Raw genomic sequence first — 17,661 nt, forward strand, 5'->3', positions numbered from 1 at the left:
TTTTACATTGCTGTGTACTATCCTTCTAGATTTATACTCTACCTTTTACATTGCTGCGTACTATCCTTCTAGATCTGTCCTCTACCTTTTACATAACTCTGTGCTCATCCTTCTATACCTATCATCTACCTTTTATATTGCTCTGTACTATCCTTCTAAACCTATCCTACCTGTTACAATGCTCTGTAATATCCTTCTAGATCTATCCTCTATGTTTTACATTACTCGGTGCTATCCTTCTAGACCTATCCTCTACCTTTTACATTGCTCTGTACTATCCTTCTAGATCTATCCTCTATGTTTTACATTACTCGGTGCTATCCTTCTAGACCTATCCTCTACCTTTTACATTGCTCTGTACTATCCTTCTAGATCTATCCTCTATCTTTTACATTGCTGTGTACTATCCTTCTAGACCTATCCTCTACCTTTTACATTGCTGTGTGCTATCCTTCTAGATCTATCCTCTACCTTTTACATTACTCTGTACTATCCTTCTAAACCTATCCTACCTGTTACAATGCTCTGTAATATCCTTCTAGATCTATCCTCTATGTTTTACATTACTCGGTGCTATCCTTCTAGACCTATCCTCTACCTTTTACATTGCTCTGTACTATCCTTCTAGATCTATCCTCTATGTTTTACATTACTCGGTGCTATCCTTCTAGACCTATCCTCTACCTTTTACATTGCTGTGTGCTATCCTTCTAGATCTATCATCTACCTTTTATATTGCTCTGTACTATCCTTCTAAACCTATCCTACCTGTTACAGTGCTCTGTAATATCCTTCTAGATCTATCCTCTACCTTTCACATTACTCGGTGCTATCCTTCTAGATCTATCCTCTACCTTTTACATTGCTCTGTACTATCCTTCTAGATTTATCCTCTACCTTTTACATTGCTGCGTACTATCCTTCTAGATCTGTCCTCTACCTTTTACATAACTCTGTGCTCACCCTTCTGGTCCTATCATCTACCTTTTATATTGCTCTGTACTATCCTTCTAAACCTATCCTCCCTTTTACAATGCTCTATACTATCCTTCTTGATCTATCCTCTACCTTTTACATAACTGTGTGTTAATCCTTCTATACCTATCCTCTACCTTTTATATTGCTCTGTACTATCCTCCTAAACCTATCCTACCTTTTTCAATACTCTGTACTATCCTTCTAGATCTATCCTCTACCTTTTACATTAATCGGGGCTATCCTTCTAGATCTATCCTCTACCTTTTACATTGCTGTGTACTATCCTTCTAGATCTATCCTCTACCTTTTACATTGCTGTGTACTATCCTTCTAGATCCATCCTCTACCTTTTACATTGCTGTGTACTATCCTTCCAGATCTATCCTCTCCCTTTTACATTGCTGTGTACTATCCTTCTAGATCTATCCTCTATCTTTTACATTACTTGGTGCTATCCTTCTAGACCTATCCTCTAACTTTTACATTGCTGTGTGCTATCCTTCTTGATCTATCCTCTTCCTTTTACATAACTCTGTGCTCATCCTTCTAGATCTATCCTCTACCTTTTACATAACGCTGTGCTATACTTCTAGATCTATCCTCTACCTTTTATGTTGCTCTGCACTATCCTACTACACATATCCTACCTTTTACAATGCTCTGTACTATCCTTGTAGACCTATCCTCTTCTTTTTACATTGCTGTGTACTATCCTTCTACATCTATCCTCTACTTTTTACATAACTCTGTGCTCATCCTTCTATACCTGTCCTCTACCTTTTATATTGCTCTGTACTATCCTTCTAAACATATCCTACCTTTTACAATACTCTGTACTTTCCTTCTTGATCTATCCTCTACCTTTTACATTGCTGTGTACTATCCTTCTAGACGTATCCTCTACCTTTTACATTGCTCTGTGCTCATCCTTCTAGATCTATCCTCTACCTGTTACATAACTCTGTGCTCATCCTTTAATACCTATCATCTACCTTTTATATTGCTCTGTGTTCATCCTTCAATACCTATCCTCTATCTTTTACAGTATATTGCTCTGTACTATCCTTCTAAACCTATCCTACCTTTTACATTAATCGATGCTATCCTTCCAGATCTATCCTCTACCTTTTACATTGCTGTGTACTATCCTTCTAGATCTATCCTCTTCCTATTATATTGCTGTGCACTATCCTTCTAGATCTATCCTCTACCTCTAACATTAGAGAGACCTTTTACATTGCTGTGTGCTATACTTCTGGATCTATCCTCTTCCTTTTACATAACTATGTGCTCATCCTTCTACATCTATCCTCTACCTTTTGCATAACTCTGTGCTCATCATTTTAGACCTATCCTCTAACTTTTACATAACTCTGCGCTCATCCTTCTAGATCTATCCTCTTCCTTTTACATTGCTGTGTTCTATCCTTCTAGACCTATCCTCTACCATTTACAATGCTCTGTACTACCCTTCTAGTTCTATCCTCTACCTTTTACATTACTGAGTGCTATCCTTCTAGATGTATCCTCTATCTTTTACATGGCTGTGTACTATCCTTCTAAACCTATCTTACCTTTTACAATGCTCTGTACTATCCTTCTAGATCTATCCTCTACCTTTCCATTACTCGGAGCTATCCTTATAGATCTATCCTCTACCTTTTACAATGGTCTGTACTATCCTTCTAAATCTATTCTCTATCTATTACAATGCTCTGTAATATCCTTCTAGACCTATCCTCTAACTTTTACATAACTCTGTGCTCATCCTTCTAGATCTATCCTCCTTCTTTTTACATTGCTGTGTAATATCCTTCTAGATCTATCCTCTACCTTTTACATTGCTCTGTACCATCCTTCTAGATCTATCCTTTACCTTTTACATTGCTGTGTACTATCCTTCTAGATCTGTCCTCTACCTTTTACATAACCCTGTGCTCATCCTTCTATACCTATCCTCTACCTTTTACATAACTCTGTGCTCACCCTTCTAGTCCTATCCTCTACCTTTTATATTGCTCTGTACTATCCTTCTAAACCTATCCTCCCTTTTACAATGCTCTATACTATCCATCTTGATCTATCCTCTACCTTTTACGTTGCTGTGTACTATCCTTCTAGATCTGTCCTCTACCTTTTACATAACCCTGTGCTCATCCTTCTATACCTATCCTCTACCTTTTATATTGCTCTGTTCTATCCTTCTAAACGTATCCTACCTTTTACAATGCTCTGTACTATCCTTCTAGATCTATCCTCTACCTTTTACATTAATCGGGGCTATCCTTCTAGATCTATCCTCTACCTTTTACATTACTCGGTGCTATCCCTCCAGACCTATCCTCTACCTTTTACATTGCTGTGTACTAACCTTCTAGATCTATCCACCTTTTACATTGCTCTGTGCTCATCCTTCTAGATCTATCCTCTACCTTTTACATAACTCTGTGCTCATCCTTCAATACCTATCCTCTAGCTTTAATATTGCTCTTTACTATCCTTCTAAACCTATCCTACCTTTTACAATGCTCTGTACTATCCTTCTAGATCTATCTACCTTTTACTTTAATCGGGGCTATCCTTCTAGATCTATCCTCTACCTTTTGCATTGCTGTGTACTATCCTTCTAGATCTATCTACCTTTTACTTTGCTGTGTACTATCCTTCTAGATCTATCCTCTACCGTTTACATTACTCGGTGCTATCCTTCTATACCTATCCTCTACCTTTAAAATTGCTGTGTACTATCCTTCTATACCTATCCTCTACCTTTAAAATTGCTGTGTACTATCCTTCTATACCTATCCTCTACCTTTAACATTGCTGTGTACTATCCTTCTAGATCTATCCTCTACCTTTTACATAACTCTGTGCTCATCCTTCTAGACCTATCCTCTAAGTTTTACATAAATCAGTGCTCATCCTTCTAGATCTATCCTCTACCTTTTATATTGCTTTGCACTATCCTACTTCACCTTTCCTACCTTTTACAATGCTCTGTACTATCCTTCAAGACCTATCCTCTACCTTTTACATTGCTGTGTACTATCCTTGTAGACCTATCCTCTCCCTTTTACATTGCTGTGTACTATCCTTCTAGATCTATCCTCTAGCTTTTACATTGCTCTGTGCTCATCCTTCTAGATCTATCCTCTACCTTTTACATAACTCTGTGCTCATCCTTCTGTACCTATCCTCTACCTTTTACAATGCTCTGTACTATCCTTCTAGATCTATCTATCTATCTTCTACCTTTTTCATTGCTCGGTGCTATCCTTCTAGATCTATCCTCTACCTTTACAATGCTGAGTACTGTCCTTCTAGATCTATCCTCTTCCTTTTACATTGCTGTGTACTATCCTTCTAGATCTATCCTCTACCTTTTACAGTTCTCATTTTCTCTCGCATTCCTTAGTATCACAGATTTGGACCTGTTGGAGATCTCTCTGTGCTGCTTCATCCACCTGTTGGTTTCCCACAAAGTTGTGTCCTGGGGCCACAACACTTTTCCATTTAGACATTTAGTCTAGATGGCTCAGGAAATCCCACAGTTATACTTTTACACTGCTGTCTTAGTCTTTCCTTTTTGTATTTTTTTTTCTCAATTAACTAATACCAATATGGCTGCTTTTTCAGTTCTAATTTTTTTATCCATATTTTCCTGAAATTTTGTAATTGATAGAAATAAAAAGAAAAAAATAGTCACATTTAACGATATCATTTTTAACCTGTCATAATGCCTTTTAATTATTACTTGAGCAGTCATAAAGTCATGAATCTGTGTCTATAAGGGATTATGACAAATCTGGTGCCAGCATGGCACTCAACTCAAGGAAAACACCTGCCACTAACTTGAGGGCTCTCGTCTCAAACCCTGACACTTCATCCAAATCTAAAAAACAAACTCCCGAGCTGAAGCACTAAGACATTTATTTCCCTTCACTTAAACAGACCTGAATGACGGGCTGTCAGGATCTACTCAATGTTGATACCTGTTATATTAAATATCACTGCTCTGTATCATTTTTATGTTTTCTTAGACACTTAAGTGGATAAACAGAGTGTATTTCTGGATAAGGCTGTTTTAAGGGGCTGCTACTGACTTTGAAGCAAAACTAAACTTTTATTTTCCAATTTTTGTCCGGAATGGAAAGTTACTAAACTTTACTATTCCCCTCCATTCCTGTAAAGAATTGCATGTAAGTGGCATTTGTCGTCGACACATAATGTGGGACGTTCTGAGATGTTGTGCCTGTTCCAAATTAAATAGTAAAATGCAAATATGTGCACGGTAGAGCCACGCTGATACATTGAGCATCAAAGCAGATATCTCTTTATTACATCATCAGTCACTCATCTATATAGACATTTCTTGGACAGTGATTGTAGCAATAGAATTGGCTCAGCTTACCTTTAAATATGTGCTGGCATTAGCATATATACATCTCATTGGCTAAAGGTAATACTGTGTCTACACCCAGCTGAAGAGTTTAGGTGCTTTTTTCACTTTGGTATTTCTGTCTTACTCTTTAGACAAAAGCATTCCTAAAACTCCTTATCTCAAAACACGCACACAGACTCCATCTCGGAAAGCCGGAGATGCATATAGAATATCCAGAATGGAGTCAGGAGGATAAATAAATCCTGATCTCACACATTCAAATTCCTACTTTTCCACGGTCTATTTGTCAATCTTTGGCTGCACTGATAACAGAAAATATTAATTTGGAGTACAGATGATGGCAGTGAAAGGGTCAGAACCTTTGTGGTATTAACTCAAGGGACAATCTGCTTCAGGAAACTGTTCTGTTAGTCACTACACTTTATTAGGGGATTTATCTCCATTCCCATAAAAAATATGCATGTAAGTGGCTTTGAAACCCCTTCCTTTTCCCAGAATATTTGTAGCTGCATTGTTATCAGAACGTGCTCAGTTGGAGCACAGATGATGGCAGTGCAAGGACCAGCACCTGATTCTCCTCTGAGTGTTCTGTTTTGGCCACGGTGACACGGTCAGTATTTGGTCAGTATTTTACCTCAGTATTTGTAATAAAAAACAGGAGTGGGTGATAAATACAGAAGTGGTGACGTGTTTCTGTTATACTTTACCTCTCATTGTTCCACTACTGGTTTTGGCTTACAAATACTGAGGTAAAATACTGAACAAATACTGACCATGTGAACGTGAACTTATCATAACAATCTCTAGCAGCAGCTTGTCCCTAGATTTAGTGAGATCCAGAGGCTGACCCATCACTGCCATCATCTGTACTCCAAATGAGTAGATTCTGATATCAATGCAGCTAAACAGACTGGAGAAAATCAGAGGTTTGTAAGTCACTTACATGCATTATTTTTACAGGAATGGAGATAAATCCCCTAATAAAGTGATTTGTAAAGAGTCATAACTTTCCGCGCTGGACATAGTTATTAAAACAAAAAAATGAAATTTAATTACCGTACTCTTTAATTAGTGCTGACCAACTTGAAAAAAAAGGAAAGTGTAATCTGTGTGGGGGGCACTCTGAATGCATTATGGATGGAGGCATTTTAGCTGTAACCATGGAGGAACGGCCTTATAAATATACAGATATTAGTGATGAGCGAGTATACTCGTTGCTCGGGTTTTCCAGAGCACGCTCGGGTGTTCTCCGAGTATTTGCAACTGCTCGGAGATTTAGTTTTCCTCGCCTCAGCAGCATGATTTGCGGCTACTAGACAGCTTGAACACATGTGGGGATTCCCTAGCAACCAGGCAACTCCCACATGTACTTAGGCTGGCTAGCAGCTGTAAATAGTGATGAGCGAGTGTACTCGTTGCTCGGGTGATCTCCGAGTATTTGTTAGTGTTCGGAGATTTCGTTTTCATCGCGGCAGCTGAATGATTTACAGCTACTAGCCAGCCTAAGTATATGTGGGGGTTGCCTGGTTGCTAGGGAATCCCCACATGTAATCAAGCTGTCTAGTAGCTGTAAATCATTCAGCTGCGGTGATGAAAACTAAATTTCCAAACACTAACAAATACTCGGAGACCACCCGAGCATGCTCTGGAAAACCCGAGCAATGAGTACACTCGCTCATCACTGACAGAAATCAGTTACATCTTTTGTAGTAAATGGTTGTTGTAATTTATATAAATGTAGGCTTATCTGATGGCCAATACAATGGCCAATAATATTGTAATGTTCTACATTTATCCAAAGTTTCTCTGTTCTGTCTAAATTTCCGTCCACTTCCTGTTGTCAATGGTAAGTTATCACTAAGAGCAGAGACCCCGGGACTGATTACAGGAAGTGCAGGCGGCCAGGTTTCTTGTCTGTCTTCTTTCTTGTCTGTCAATCTGCATACAGTCTGTGCAGATAGGCAAGCTATTAAACAATAGCAAAAACAAATCATTCTGGGAAGTGATGAAAGGGATGTTCCAGCATACATAGTGCTGGAAGAGTACTTATGACTTATTAGGACTGTTCCCACACATATTAGACTGGTATGTGCTCCTAAAACATTTTGAAATTGCAATGGATGATGAAGGCAGCAAGACCATGTTTTATACAGATTTTATATGAAAAGGACAGGTACTCTTTAAGTCTGCTAAAAGCTCAACTGAGGACATGGAATCTGAATAGATCTTACTTTCCTCCCAGCTATTATGGCAGATACTATAACTACAGGAAGCTTCTTAATGTCCAGTCACTGCATGAAATCAAAGTCAATGTGCTTTTCTGACATGGACCAGGAATATTGTGTGCTGACCACAGCTCAATACCACCGCATGGTGCAGGATGACAAGTGACTTGTGTATCCAAAGACAGCAGACGTGGCTTTATTGCTAATATACAATGTTTCACTGAAGTGTAAGGGTTATATGTCCGTCCTTGATTCATTTTATATTTTAACCCTAAATGGGCCAAATTTATTCTCCCCCATAAGTTCTGCTTAAAGGGAACCTGTCACCCCATTTTCTGAAGATGAGCTAACAATAGCGTTAAATAGGGGCAGAGCTGGGCGTTACATTAGTGTCTTTGTGTGCCTTTATAACCTACCTAAGCTGCCGAAATACCTTTGTAAAGTCGCCGTTTTCTGCTGTCACTCACGCTGGTCTGGTCATATGGACGTGGTGACAGCGCTGTTTCTCCCCCAGAATCCTGCTCATCATTACGTTGGTGGCGTAGTGGTGTGCGCATGTCCAAAGCGAAGATCCACTGCCCAGGAGATTCAAAACAGCGCGGTCTTCGCTATTCGCCGTTTACCGGTGGGCGCGGCCATCTTTCCTGTGGCCGTGCGTGCGCAGATGGAGCGCTCTGCTGCCCGGGGCTTCAGGAAAATGGCCACGGGATTCCGCGCGTGCGCAGATGGAGATCGCAGCGGCCTTTTTCCTGAAGCCCCGGGCAGCAGAGCGCTCCATCTGCGCACGCACGGCCACAGGAAAGATGGCCGCGCCCACCGGTAAACGGCGAATAGCGAAGACCGCGCTGTTTTGAATCTCCTGGGCAGTGGATCTTCGCTTTGGACATGCGCACACCACTACGCCACCAACGTAATGATGAGCAGGATTCTGGGGGAGAAACAGCGCTGTCACCACGCCCATAGGAGCAGACCAGCGTGAGTGACAGCAGAAAACGGCGACTTTACAAAGGTATTTCGGCAGCTTAGGTGGGTAATAAAGGCACACAAAGACACTAATGTAACGCCCAGCTCTGCCCCTATTTAACGCTATTTTTAGCTCATCTTCAAAAAACGGGGTGACAGGTTCCCTTTAAGAGTAGTAGAAAAGCAACTAAGTTACACGTTTTTATGCAAAGGAAATGTGCACCAAATGTAGTAACTTTCATACTTCAATATTCTAGTGCACAATCCATGATAAATTACTTCAATGTGTATTTAGGAAATTTCAGTTCTATGCCGTAAAAGAAGAATCTCTGCTATCAGAATATATAAAATAATGAATCCGCCTAGAAAAATGTACCTAAAATTCATATAAAAATGTGAACATCTGGAAACAGCAGGTAGATTTTATTATTAAAATTTATCCAAAAGATCCTTTGGTCTACTATAATATATATATCCCAATAATGGGCCGAGCAATACCATAAGGCCTACTATTTGACATAGACATGGCCTAAAAAGAATCTGTCAAAAGCATCCAGTATTTGCCCTTATTTTTTTCTCGCTCCTCCCCTGAGTATTCTGTTTTGTTGTTTTTATTTTATACCCATGTGGCTCCCAAGATATAGGCCTTTTTATTAAGTGCTAATTTTTATGGCCTTCAGTGAGGGGGCGTGGCTCACTGGGTAATAATACAGAGCAGTCTAAGGACACGCCCCAGAGGATCCTGTATGCAACATCACTTTGTAAAGACCACAAAATTTACACTAAATAAACATATCCATAACAGTGGAAGCATTTGGCAGATTTAAAAAAAACTGAATACCCAGAGTAGTAGCAGAAATAAAATAAAAGCATACCGCCATTTTTAACTTAGCATCAGGTCCTCTTTAAAGTCAAAGCTTTAAATTGCTGGTTTTCCAGTAGCCATTGATATAAAAAAAACATGAGCCATATACTAGAGTCATATTAATTTTAAGTCTCTTCTAGATTATAATAATGTAGCAAAACTATGATGAGTAGAAAAATACAGTATGTAGATAACTGTAGATATGGAGTCCCTTACGTCACTATTTTGACTATTAGCAGAACACACTGAATGGTTGGTTGATTGGTTGGGTTTTAGTGATGCCCCCGAAAGACAAGAAAATAGCACCTCAAATACCAAATTATTACCTTGGTCATCATCATATTCGTCGTCGTACTCCTCATCATCATCCTCTTCTATTTCTTCTCCTTCCTCTTCCTCCTCATCTTCTATTTCATCGTCATCATCCCTATCTAACTCCTCATCTTCTTCATCCTCCTGGTCTTCGTTATCATCGGAATATTCTTCTTCCTCTTCCTTCTCATCCATTTCCTCGGTGCCGTCAGTTTCATAGCACTCGTCTACCGAAGAGTTGTCAGTTTTTGAGGAATAAGGTTTTCTTTTTGGTGAAGGTTCTAAAGGCTTGTTTTCTTGGGTTTTCCTTTTCTTGGCCAAAGGACAGCCGTAAACACTACAATACAGATCAGATTGTAATAATTAGTATGTGCCTGCTACATTTCACTAATCTACTCTAGCATTGCCTGTACACCTTCTTAATCTTATTCTGTGTATCACAGTTTATTATATTCTATCATACATTTATTTCGAATTTTTGAGCTGCAAAATGTAATTTACAAACATTTCAGGAATAAAATACACATTACACACATGGCTTATATAAAACTCAGTTTTGGATATTTTTGCCTAGGGCACACTAGAAATGCAGAGATTCACCCACACATATTTGTCAGAGTTAGTTATTTCTGGTCCAACATGTTTGACATGGATCCTTCATCCCGTGTCTGGGTCACGCAGTTACAGTATTTGTCTAGTTCTGGTTACATTTTTCCATCCATTTCTGAGCTGTATTATATTTACTATGCAACAAATGTTGTGTTAATGTAGTATTTCTGCTGTCCAAAATCACCTAGATATCTCCAGTCTCTGCAGACGTGTAGCATAGAACTCATGAATAGTGTTGAGCGATACCGTCCGATACTTGAAAGTATCGGTATCGGAAAGTATCGGCCGATACCGGCAAAGTATCGGATCCAATCCGATACCGATACCCGATACCAATACAAGTCAATGGGACTCATGTATCGGACGGTATTCCTGATGGTTCCCAGGGTCTGAAGGAGAGGAAACTCTCCTTCAGGCCCTGGGAACCATATAAATGTGTAAAAGAAAGAATTAAAATAAAAAATATCGCTATACTCACCTGTCCGACGCAGCCGGGACTTCAGCGAGGGAACCGGCAGCGTTGTTTGTTTAAAATTCGCGCTATTACTTGGTTACGTGAATTCCCGGCTTGTGATTGGTCAGGTCGGCCATGTTGCCGGGACGCGGACCAATCACAGCAAGCCGTGACGAAATTACGTCACGGCTTGCTGTGATTGGTCCGCGTCCCGGCAATATGGCCGCCCTGACCAATCACAAGCCGTGACGTCACGGGAGGCTGGACACGCGCTCATTTTAAAATGGGCGCGTGTCCAGCCTCCCGTGACGTCACGGCTTGTGATTGGTTGCGCCGCGGTCAACCAATCACAAGCCGGGAGGCTGGACGCGCTCATTTTAAAATGGGCGCGTGTCCAGCCTCCCGTGACGTCACGGCTTGTGATTGGTTGCGCCGCGGTCAACCAATCACAAGCCGGGAGGCTGGACGCGCTCATTTTAAAATGGGCGCGTGTCCAGCCTCCCGTGACGTCACGGCTTGTGATTGGTTGCGCCGCGGTCAACCAATCACAAGCCGGGAGGCTGGACGCGCTCATTTTAAAATGGGCGCGTGTCCAGCCTCCCGTGACGTCACGGCTTGTGATTGGTCAGGGCGGCCATATTGCCGGGACGCGGACCAATCACAGCAAGCCGTGACGTAATTTCGTCACGGCTTGCTGTGATTGGTCCGCGTCCCGGCAACGTGGCCGACCTGACCAATCACAAGCCGGGAATTCACGTAACCAAGTAATAGCGCGAATTTTAAACAAACAACGCTGCCGGTTCCCTCGCTGAAGTCCCGGCTGCGTCGGACAGGTGAGTATAGCAATATTTTTTATTTTAATTCTCTCTTTTACACATTTTAACATTAATGTTGTTGCGATACCCGATACCCGATACCACAAGAGTATCGGAATCCCGGTATCGGAATTCCGATACAGCAAGTATCGGCCGATACCCGATACTTGCAGCATCGGAATGCTCAACACTACTCATGAAGCTTATAAGCATGCATATAAACATGCACACTAAAAACATACACACATAAAACACATAAATAGTCCATATACACACACAGAAAAAAAAGAAATTTGCCCTTTTGGTCTTTGAAGAGCACCATATTTTTGTGTCTAGTTGTTTTAGGGTAGACAGTAACATAAAGGATGCCATATTTGCAAATGTTGGCAAACTGCAGTTGTGCTCAAACCCCAGCAGAATTTTTGCTTTCTTGGCCTTTCTTCAAGAAAGCAACAAATAGAACTGCGTAACATGCTGTTGCTTAGTTCTATTCCTCCCATTCTGTAGATGTCATTTTTGCTTTTCTTGCTCAGATGTAGAATCTTGCATTTCTCCCTGTTAAACACCATTCTATTTGTGTCAACTTCTGTACATGTTATCAGCCCAAAATCACCAGGGTATGTGAACTTTTGATCAGGGTTCCTTGAATGTTTTGTGTTGTCATTATGATTTAAAAAGAGGAAACACAGTAGTTTGACAATAAATGTCTTCACCCAAACACTAACCATGAGTGGAGAAAAAGTTTCGGTGTTATCATTCATCTTCTCTGAAAAAAGGCCAAGAAAGCAAAAATTCTGCTGTGGTATGTAAACTTTTGAGCATAACTGTATATATTTGACTGTGCAAAAATATGAGCAAGAATATGTTCCCTTTTGCTTGAAGCATACCTACAATTTTGCTCTCCTGTGCGGTCAAACCTTCTGACCTCAACAACCTCATACTACATACGTCTGAGGGGCTACTGAGTTTCAGTACCATGAATCTAGGACATGTGAAAAATTGACGTTGGTAATTCCACCCAGGACAGACTCCAAAACTGGTGGTTTTGCTTAAACCCAGTTCCCATTTCAGCTCAAGATGTCCCTAAATTGTTTCTGAATTTTTTTTTTATATCCAAGCCAAATTTAGACAAATACAGCTTAAGACTCTGAAATATCACACCACCCCAGACACATAAATTGTATGGAAGTACCAGTCTTCAAGTAATAAAAAATAATGGACCCATCAAGATTAAGGCGCAGTTTATAGATGCATGAAAATTGCTCCTGATATCCGTAGGAATTAACTAATATTTTAACCCCTTAGTGACAGAGCCAATTTGGTACTTAATGACTAAGTAAATTTTTACAATTCTGACCACTGTCACTTTATGCAGTTATAACTCTGAAACTCTTCAACGGATCCCGCTGATTCTGAGAATATTTTTATTGTCATATTGTACTTCATGTTAGTGGTAAAATGTATTCGATATGACTTGCATTTATTTATTAAAAAAAAAAAAAAATTGGCAAAAATTTAGAAAATTTTGCAATTTTCAAACTTTTAATTTTTGTGCTCTTAAATCAGAGAGTCATATCGCTCAATATAGTTAATAAATAACATTTCCCACATGTCTACTTTACATCAGCACAATTTTCGAAACATAATTATTTTTTTTATTAGGATGTTATAAGGGTTAAAAGTTGAGCAGCGAATTCTCATTTTTCCAACCAAATTTACAAAACCATTTTTTAGGGACCACCTCACATTTGAAGTGAGCATGGGGGGTCAATATGACAGAAAAGTGACAACATTCTAAAAGCTCTTCCCCTCAAGGTGCTCAAAACCACATTCAAGAAGTTAATTAACCCTTCAGGAACATTTTACTTTTTTCACAAAAAAATTACTTTAGACCCAAACTTTTTTTTTGTTTTCACAAAGATAATAAGAGTAAATGAACCACAAAAATTGTTGTGCTATTTCTCCTGAGTACACCAATACCCTATATGTGGAGGAAAGCCACTGTTTGGCACATGGCATGGCTCAGAAGGGAGGGAGCATCGTTTGACTTTTTGAACGCAAAATTGGCTCGAATCAAAGGTGGGTGCCATGTTGTGTTTGGAGGCCCACTGATGTACCAAAACAATGAAAATCCCCAATTCTAACTCCAACCCTAACACAGCCCTAACCACAACCCTAACCCCAACACACCCCTAACCCTAACACCACAACCCTAACCCCAACACAACCCTAACCCCAACCTGTTATGGTTCTCAATGGCAAGAGAACATAGCCCAGCAAACATACGAACTAGCTCTTGGAAGGATGGAAACTAAACTGACCATGAACTAAACCTGCCGCACAACTAACAGTAGCCGGGTAGCGTAGCCTGCGTTTTATCCCTAGACGCCCAGCGCCGGCCGGAGGACTAACTAATCCTGGCAGAGGAAAATATAGTCCTGGCTCACCTCTAGAGAAATTTCCCCGAAAGGCAGACAGAGGCCCCCACAAATATTGGCGGTGATTTTAGATGAAATGACAAACGTAGTATGAAAATAGGTTTAGCAAAATTGAGGTCCGCTTACTAGATAGCAGGAAGACAGAAAGGGCACTTTCATGGTCAGCTGAAAACCCTATCAAAATACCATCCTGAAATTACTTTAAGACTCTAGTATTAACTCATAACATCAGAGTGGCAATTTCAGATCACAAGAGCTTTCCAGACACAGAAACGAAACTACAGCTGTGAACTGGAACAAAATGCAAAAACAAACAAGGACTAAGTCCAACTTAGCTGGGAGTTGTCTAGCAGCAGGAACATGCACAGAAAGGCTTCTGATTACAATGTTGACCGGCATGGAAGTGACAGAGGAGCAAGGCTAAATAGCGACTCCCACATCCTGATGGAAACAGGTGAACAGAGAGGATGATGCACACCAGTTCAATTCCACCAGTGGCCACCGGGGGAGCCCAAAATCCAATTTCACAACAGTACCCCCCCCTCAAGGAGGGGGCACCGAACCCTCACCAGAACCACCAGGGCGATCAGGATGAGCCCTATGAAAGGCACGGACCAAATCGGAGGCATGAACATCAGAGGCAGTCACCCAAGAATTATCCTCCTGACCGTATCCCTTCCATTTGACCAGATACTGGAGTTTCCGTCTGGAAACACGGGAGTCCAAGATTTTTTCCACAACGTACTCCAACTCGCCCTCAACCAACACCGGAGCAGGAGGCTCAACGGAAGGCACAACCGGTACCTCATACCTGCGCAATAATGACCGATGAAAAACATTATGAATAGAAAAAGATGCAGGGAGGTCCAAACGGAAGGACACAGGGTTAAGAATCTCCAATATCTTGTACGGGCCGATGAACCGAGGCTTAAACTTGGGAGAAGAAACCCTCATAGGGACAAAACGAGAAGACAACCACACCAAGTCCCCAACACAAAGCCGAGGACCAACCCGACGCCGGCGGTTGGCAAAAAGCTGAGTCTTCTCCTGGGACAACTTCAAATTGTCCACTACCTGCCCCCAAATCTGATGCAACCTCTCCACCACAGCATCCACTCCAGGACAATCCGAAGATTCCACCTGACCAGAAGAAAATCGAGGATGAAACCCCGAATTACAGAAAAAGGGAGACACCAAGGTGGCAGAACTGGCCCGATTATTGAGGGCAAACTCCGCTAAAGGCAAAAAAGCAACCCAATCATCCTGATCTGCAGACACAAAACACCTCAAATATGTCTCCAAGGTCTGATTCGTCCGCTCGGTCTGGCCATTAGTCTGAGGATGGAAAGCAGACGAGAAAGACAAATCTATGCCCATCCTAGCACAGAATGCTCGCCAAAATCTAGACACGAATTGGGTACCTCTGTCAGAAACGATATTCTCCGGAATACCATGCAAACGGACCACATTTTGAAAAAACAGAGGAACCAACTCGGAAGAAGAAGGCAACTTAGGCAGGGGAACCAAATGGACCATCTTAGAGAAACGATCACACACCACCCAGATGACAGACATCTTCTGAGAAACAGGAAGATCCAAAATAAAATCCATCGAGATGTGCGTCCAGGGCCTCTTCGGGATAGGCAAGGGCAACAACAATCCACTAGCCCGAGAACAACAAGGCTTGGCCCGAGCACAAACGTCACAAGACTGCACGAAGCCTCGCACATCTCGAGACAGGGAAGGCCACCAGAAGGACCTTGCCACCAAATCCCTGGTACCAAAGATTCCAGGATGACCTGCCAACGCAGAAGAATGAACCTCAGAAATGACTTTACTGGTCCAATCATCAGGAACAAACAGTCTACCAGGTGGGCAACGATCAGGTCTATCCGCCTGAAACTCCTGCAAGGCCCGCCGCAGGTCTGGAGAAACGGCAGACAATATCACTCCATCCTTAAGGATACCTGTAGGTTCAGAATTACCAGGGGAGTCAGGCTCAAAACTCCTAGAAAGGGCATCCGCCTTAACATTCTTAGAACCCGGCAGGTAGGACACCACAAAATTAAACCGAGAGAAAAACAACGACCAGCGCGCCTGTCTAGGATTCAGGCGTCTGGCGGACTCAAGATAAATTAGATTTTTGTGGTCAGTCAATACCACCACCTGATGTCTAGCCCCCTCAAGCCAATGACGCCACTCCTCAAAAGCCCACTTCATGGCCAAAAGCTCCCGATTCCCAACATCATAATTCCGCTCGGCGGGCGAAAATTTACGCGAGAAAAAAGCACAAGGTCTCATCACGGAGCAATCGGAACTTCTCTGCGACAAAACCGCCCCAGCTCCGATTTCAGAAGCGTCGACCTCAACCTGAAAAGGAAGAGCAACATCAGGCTGACGCAACACAGGGGCGGAAGAAAAGCGGCGCTTAAGCTCCCGAAAGGCCTCCACAGCAGCAGGGGACCAATCAGCAACATCAGCACCCTTCTTAGTCAAATCAGTCAATGGTTTAACAACATCAGAAAAACCAGCAATAAATCGACGATAAAAGTTAGCAAAGCCCAAAAATTTCTGAAGACTCTTAAGAGAAGAGGGTTGCGTCCAATCACAAATAGCCTGAACCTTGACAGGATCCATCTCGATGGAAGAGGGGGAAAAAATATAACCCAAAAAGGAAATCTTTTGAACCCCAAAAACGCACTTAGAACCCTTCACACACAAGGAATTAGACCGCAAAACCTGAAAAACCCTCCTGACCTGCTGGACATGAGAGTCCCAGTCATCCGAAAAAATCAAAATATCATCCAGATACACAATCATAAATTTATCCAAATAATCACGGAAAATGTCATGCATAAAGGACTGAAAGACTGAAGGGGCATTTGAAAGACCAAAAGGCATCACCAAATACTCAAAGTGGCCCTCGGGCGTATTAAATGCGGTTTTCCACTCATCCCCCTGCTTAATTCGCATCAAATTATACGCCCCACGAAGATCTATCTTAGAGAACTACTTGGCCCCCTTTATGCGAGCAAACAAATCAGTCAGCAGTGGCAACGGATATTGATATTTAACCGTGATTTTATTCAAAAGCCGATAATCAATGCACGGCCTCAAAGAGCCATCTTTCTTAGCCACAAAGAAAAAACCGGCTCCTAAGGGAGATGACGAAGGACGAATATGTCCCTTTTCCAAGGACTCCTTTATATATTCTCGCATAGCAGCATGTTCAGGCACAGACAGATTAAATAAACGACCCTTAGGGTATTTACTACCCGGAATCAAATCTATGGCACAATCGCACTCCCGGTGCGGAGGTAATGAACCAAGCTTAGGTTCTTCAAAAACGTCACGATATTCAGTCAAGAATTCAGGAATCTCAGAGGGAATAGATGATGAAATGGAAACCACAGGTACGTCCCCATGCGTCCCCTTACATCCCCAGCTTAACACAGACATAGCTTTCCAGTCAAGGACTGGGTTATGAGATTGCAGCCATGGCAATCCAAGCACCAACACATCATGTAGGTTATACAGCACAAGAAAGCGAATAATCTCCTGGTGATCCGGATTAATCCGCATAGTTACTTGTGTCCAGTA

The 17,661-nt window shown here is 41.6% G+C and overlaps 1 protein-coding gene across 24 annotated transcripts in view; it reads right to left on the bottom strand.

The window, feature by feature from the left end:
* The window catches only part of MYT1L (myelin transcription factor 1 like), a 669,404-nt gene that overhangs the window by 176,364 nt on the left and 475,379 nt on the right, over positions 1-17,661 (bottom strand). For all 24 annotated transcript variants that reach the window (XM_077291353.1, XM_077291347.1, XM_077291367.1 and 21 more), the window contains one exon: positions 9,760-10,082. In XM_077291353.1, coding sequence (XP_077147468.1) covers positions 9,760-10,082 — 323 coding nt within the window. The remainder of the gene's footprint in view (positions 1-9,759; positions 10,083-17,661) is intronic.

Source organism: Ranitomeya variabilis, chromosome 2 (genome assembly GCF_051348905.1).
Source record: "Ranitomeya variabilis isolate aRanVar5 chromosome 2, aRanVar5.hap1, whole genome shotgun sequence".
NCBI classification, from domain to species: domain Eukaryota; kingdom Metazoa; phylum Chordata; class Amphibia; order Anura; family Dendrobatidae; genus Ranitomeya; species Ranitomeya variabilis.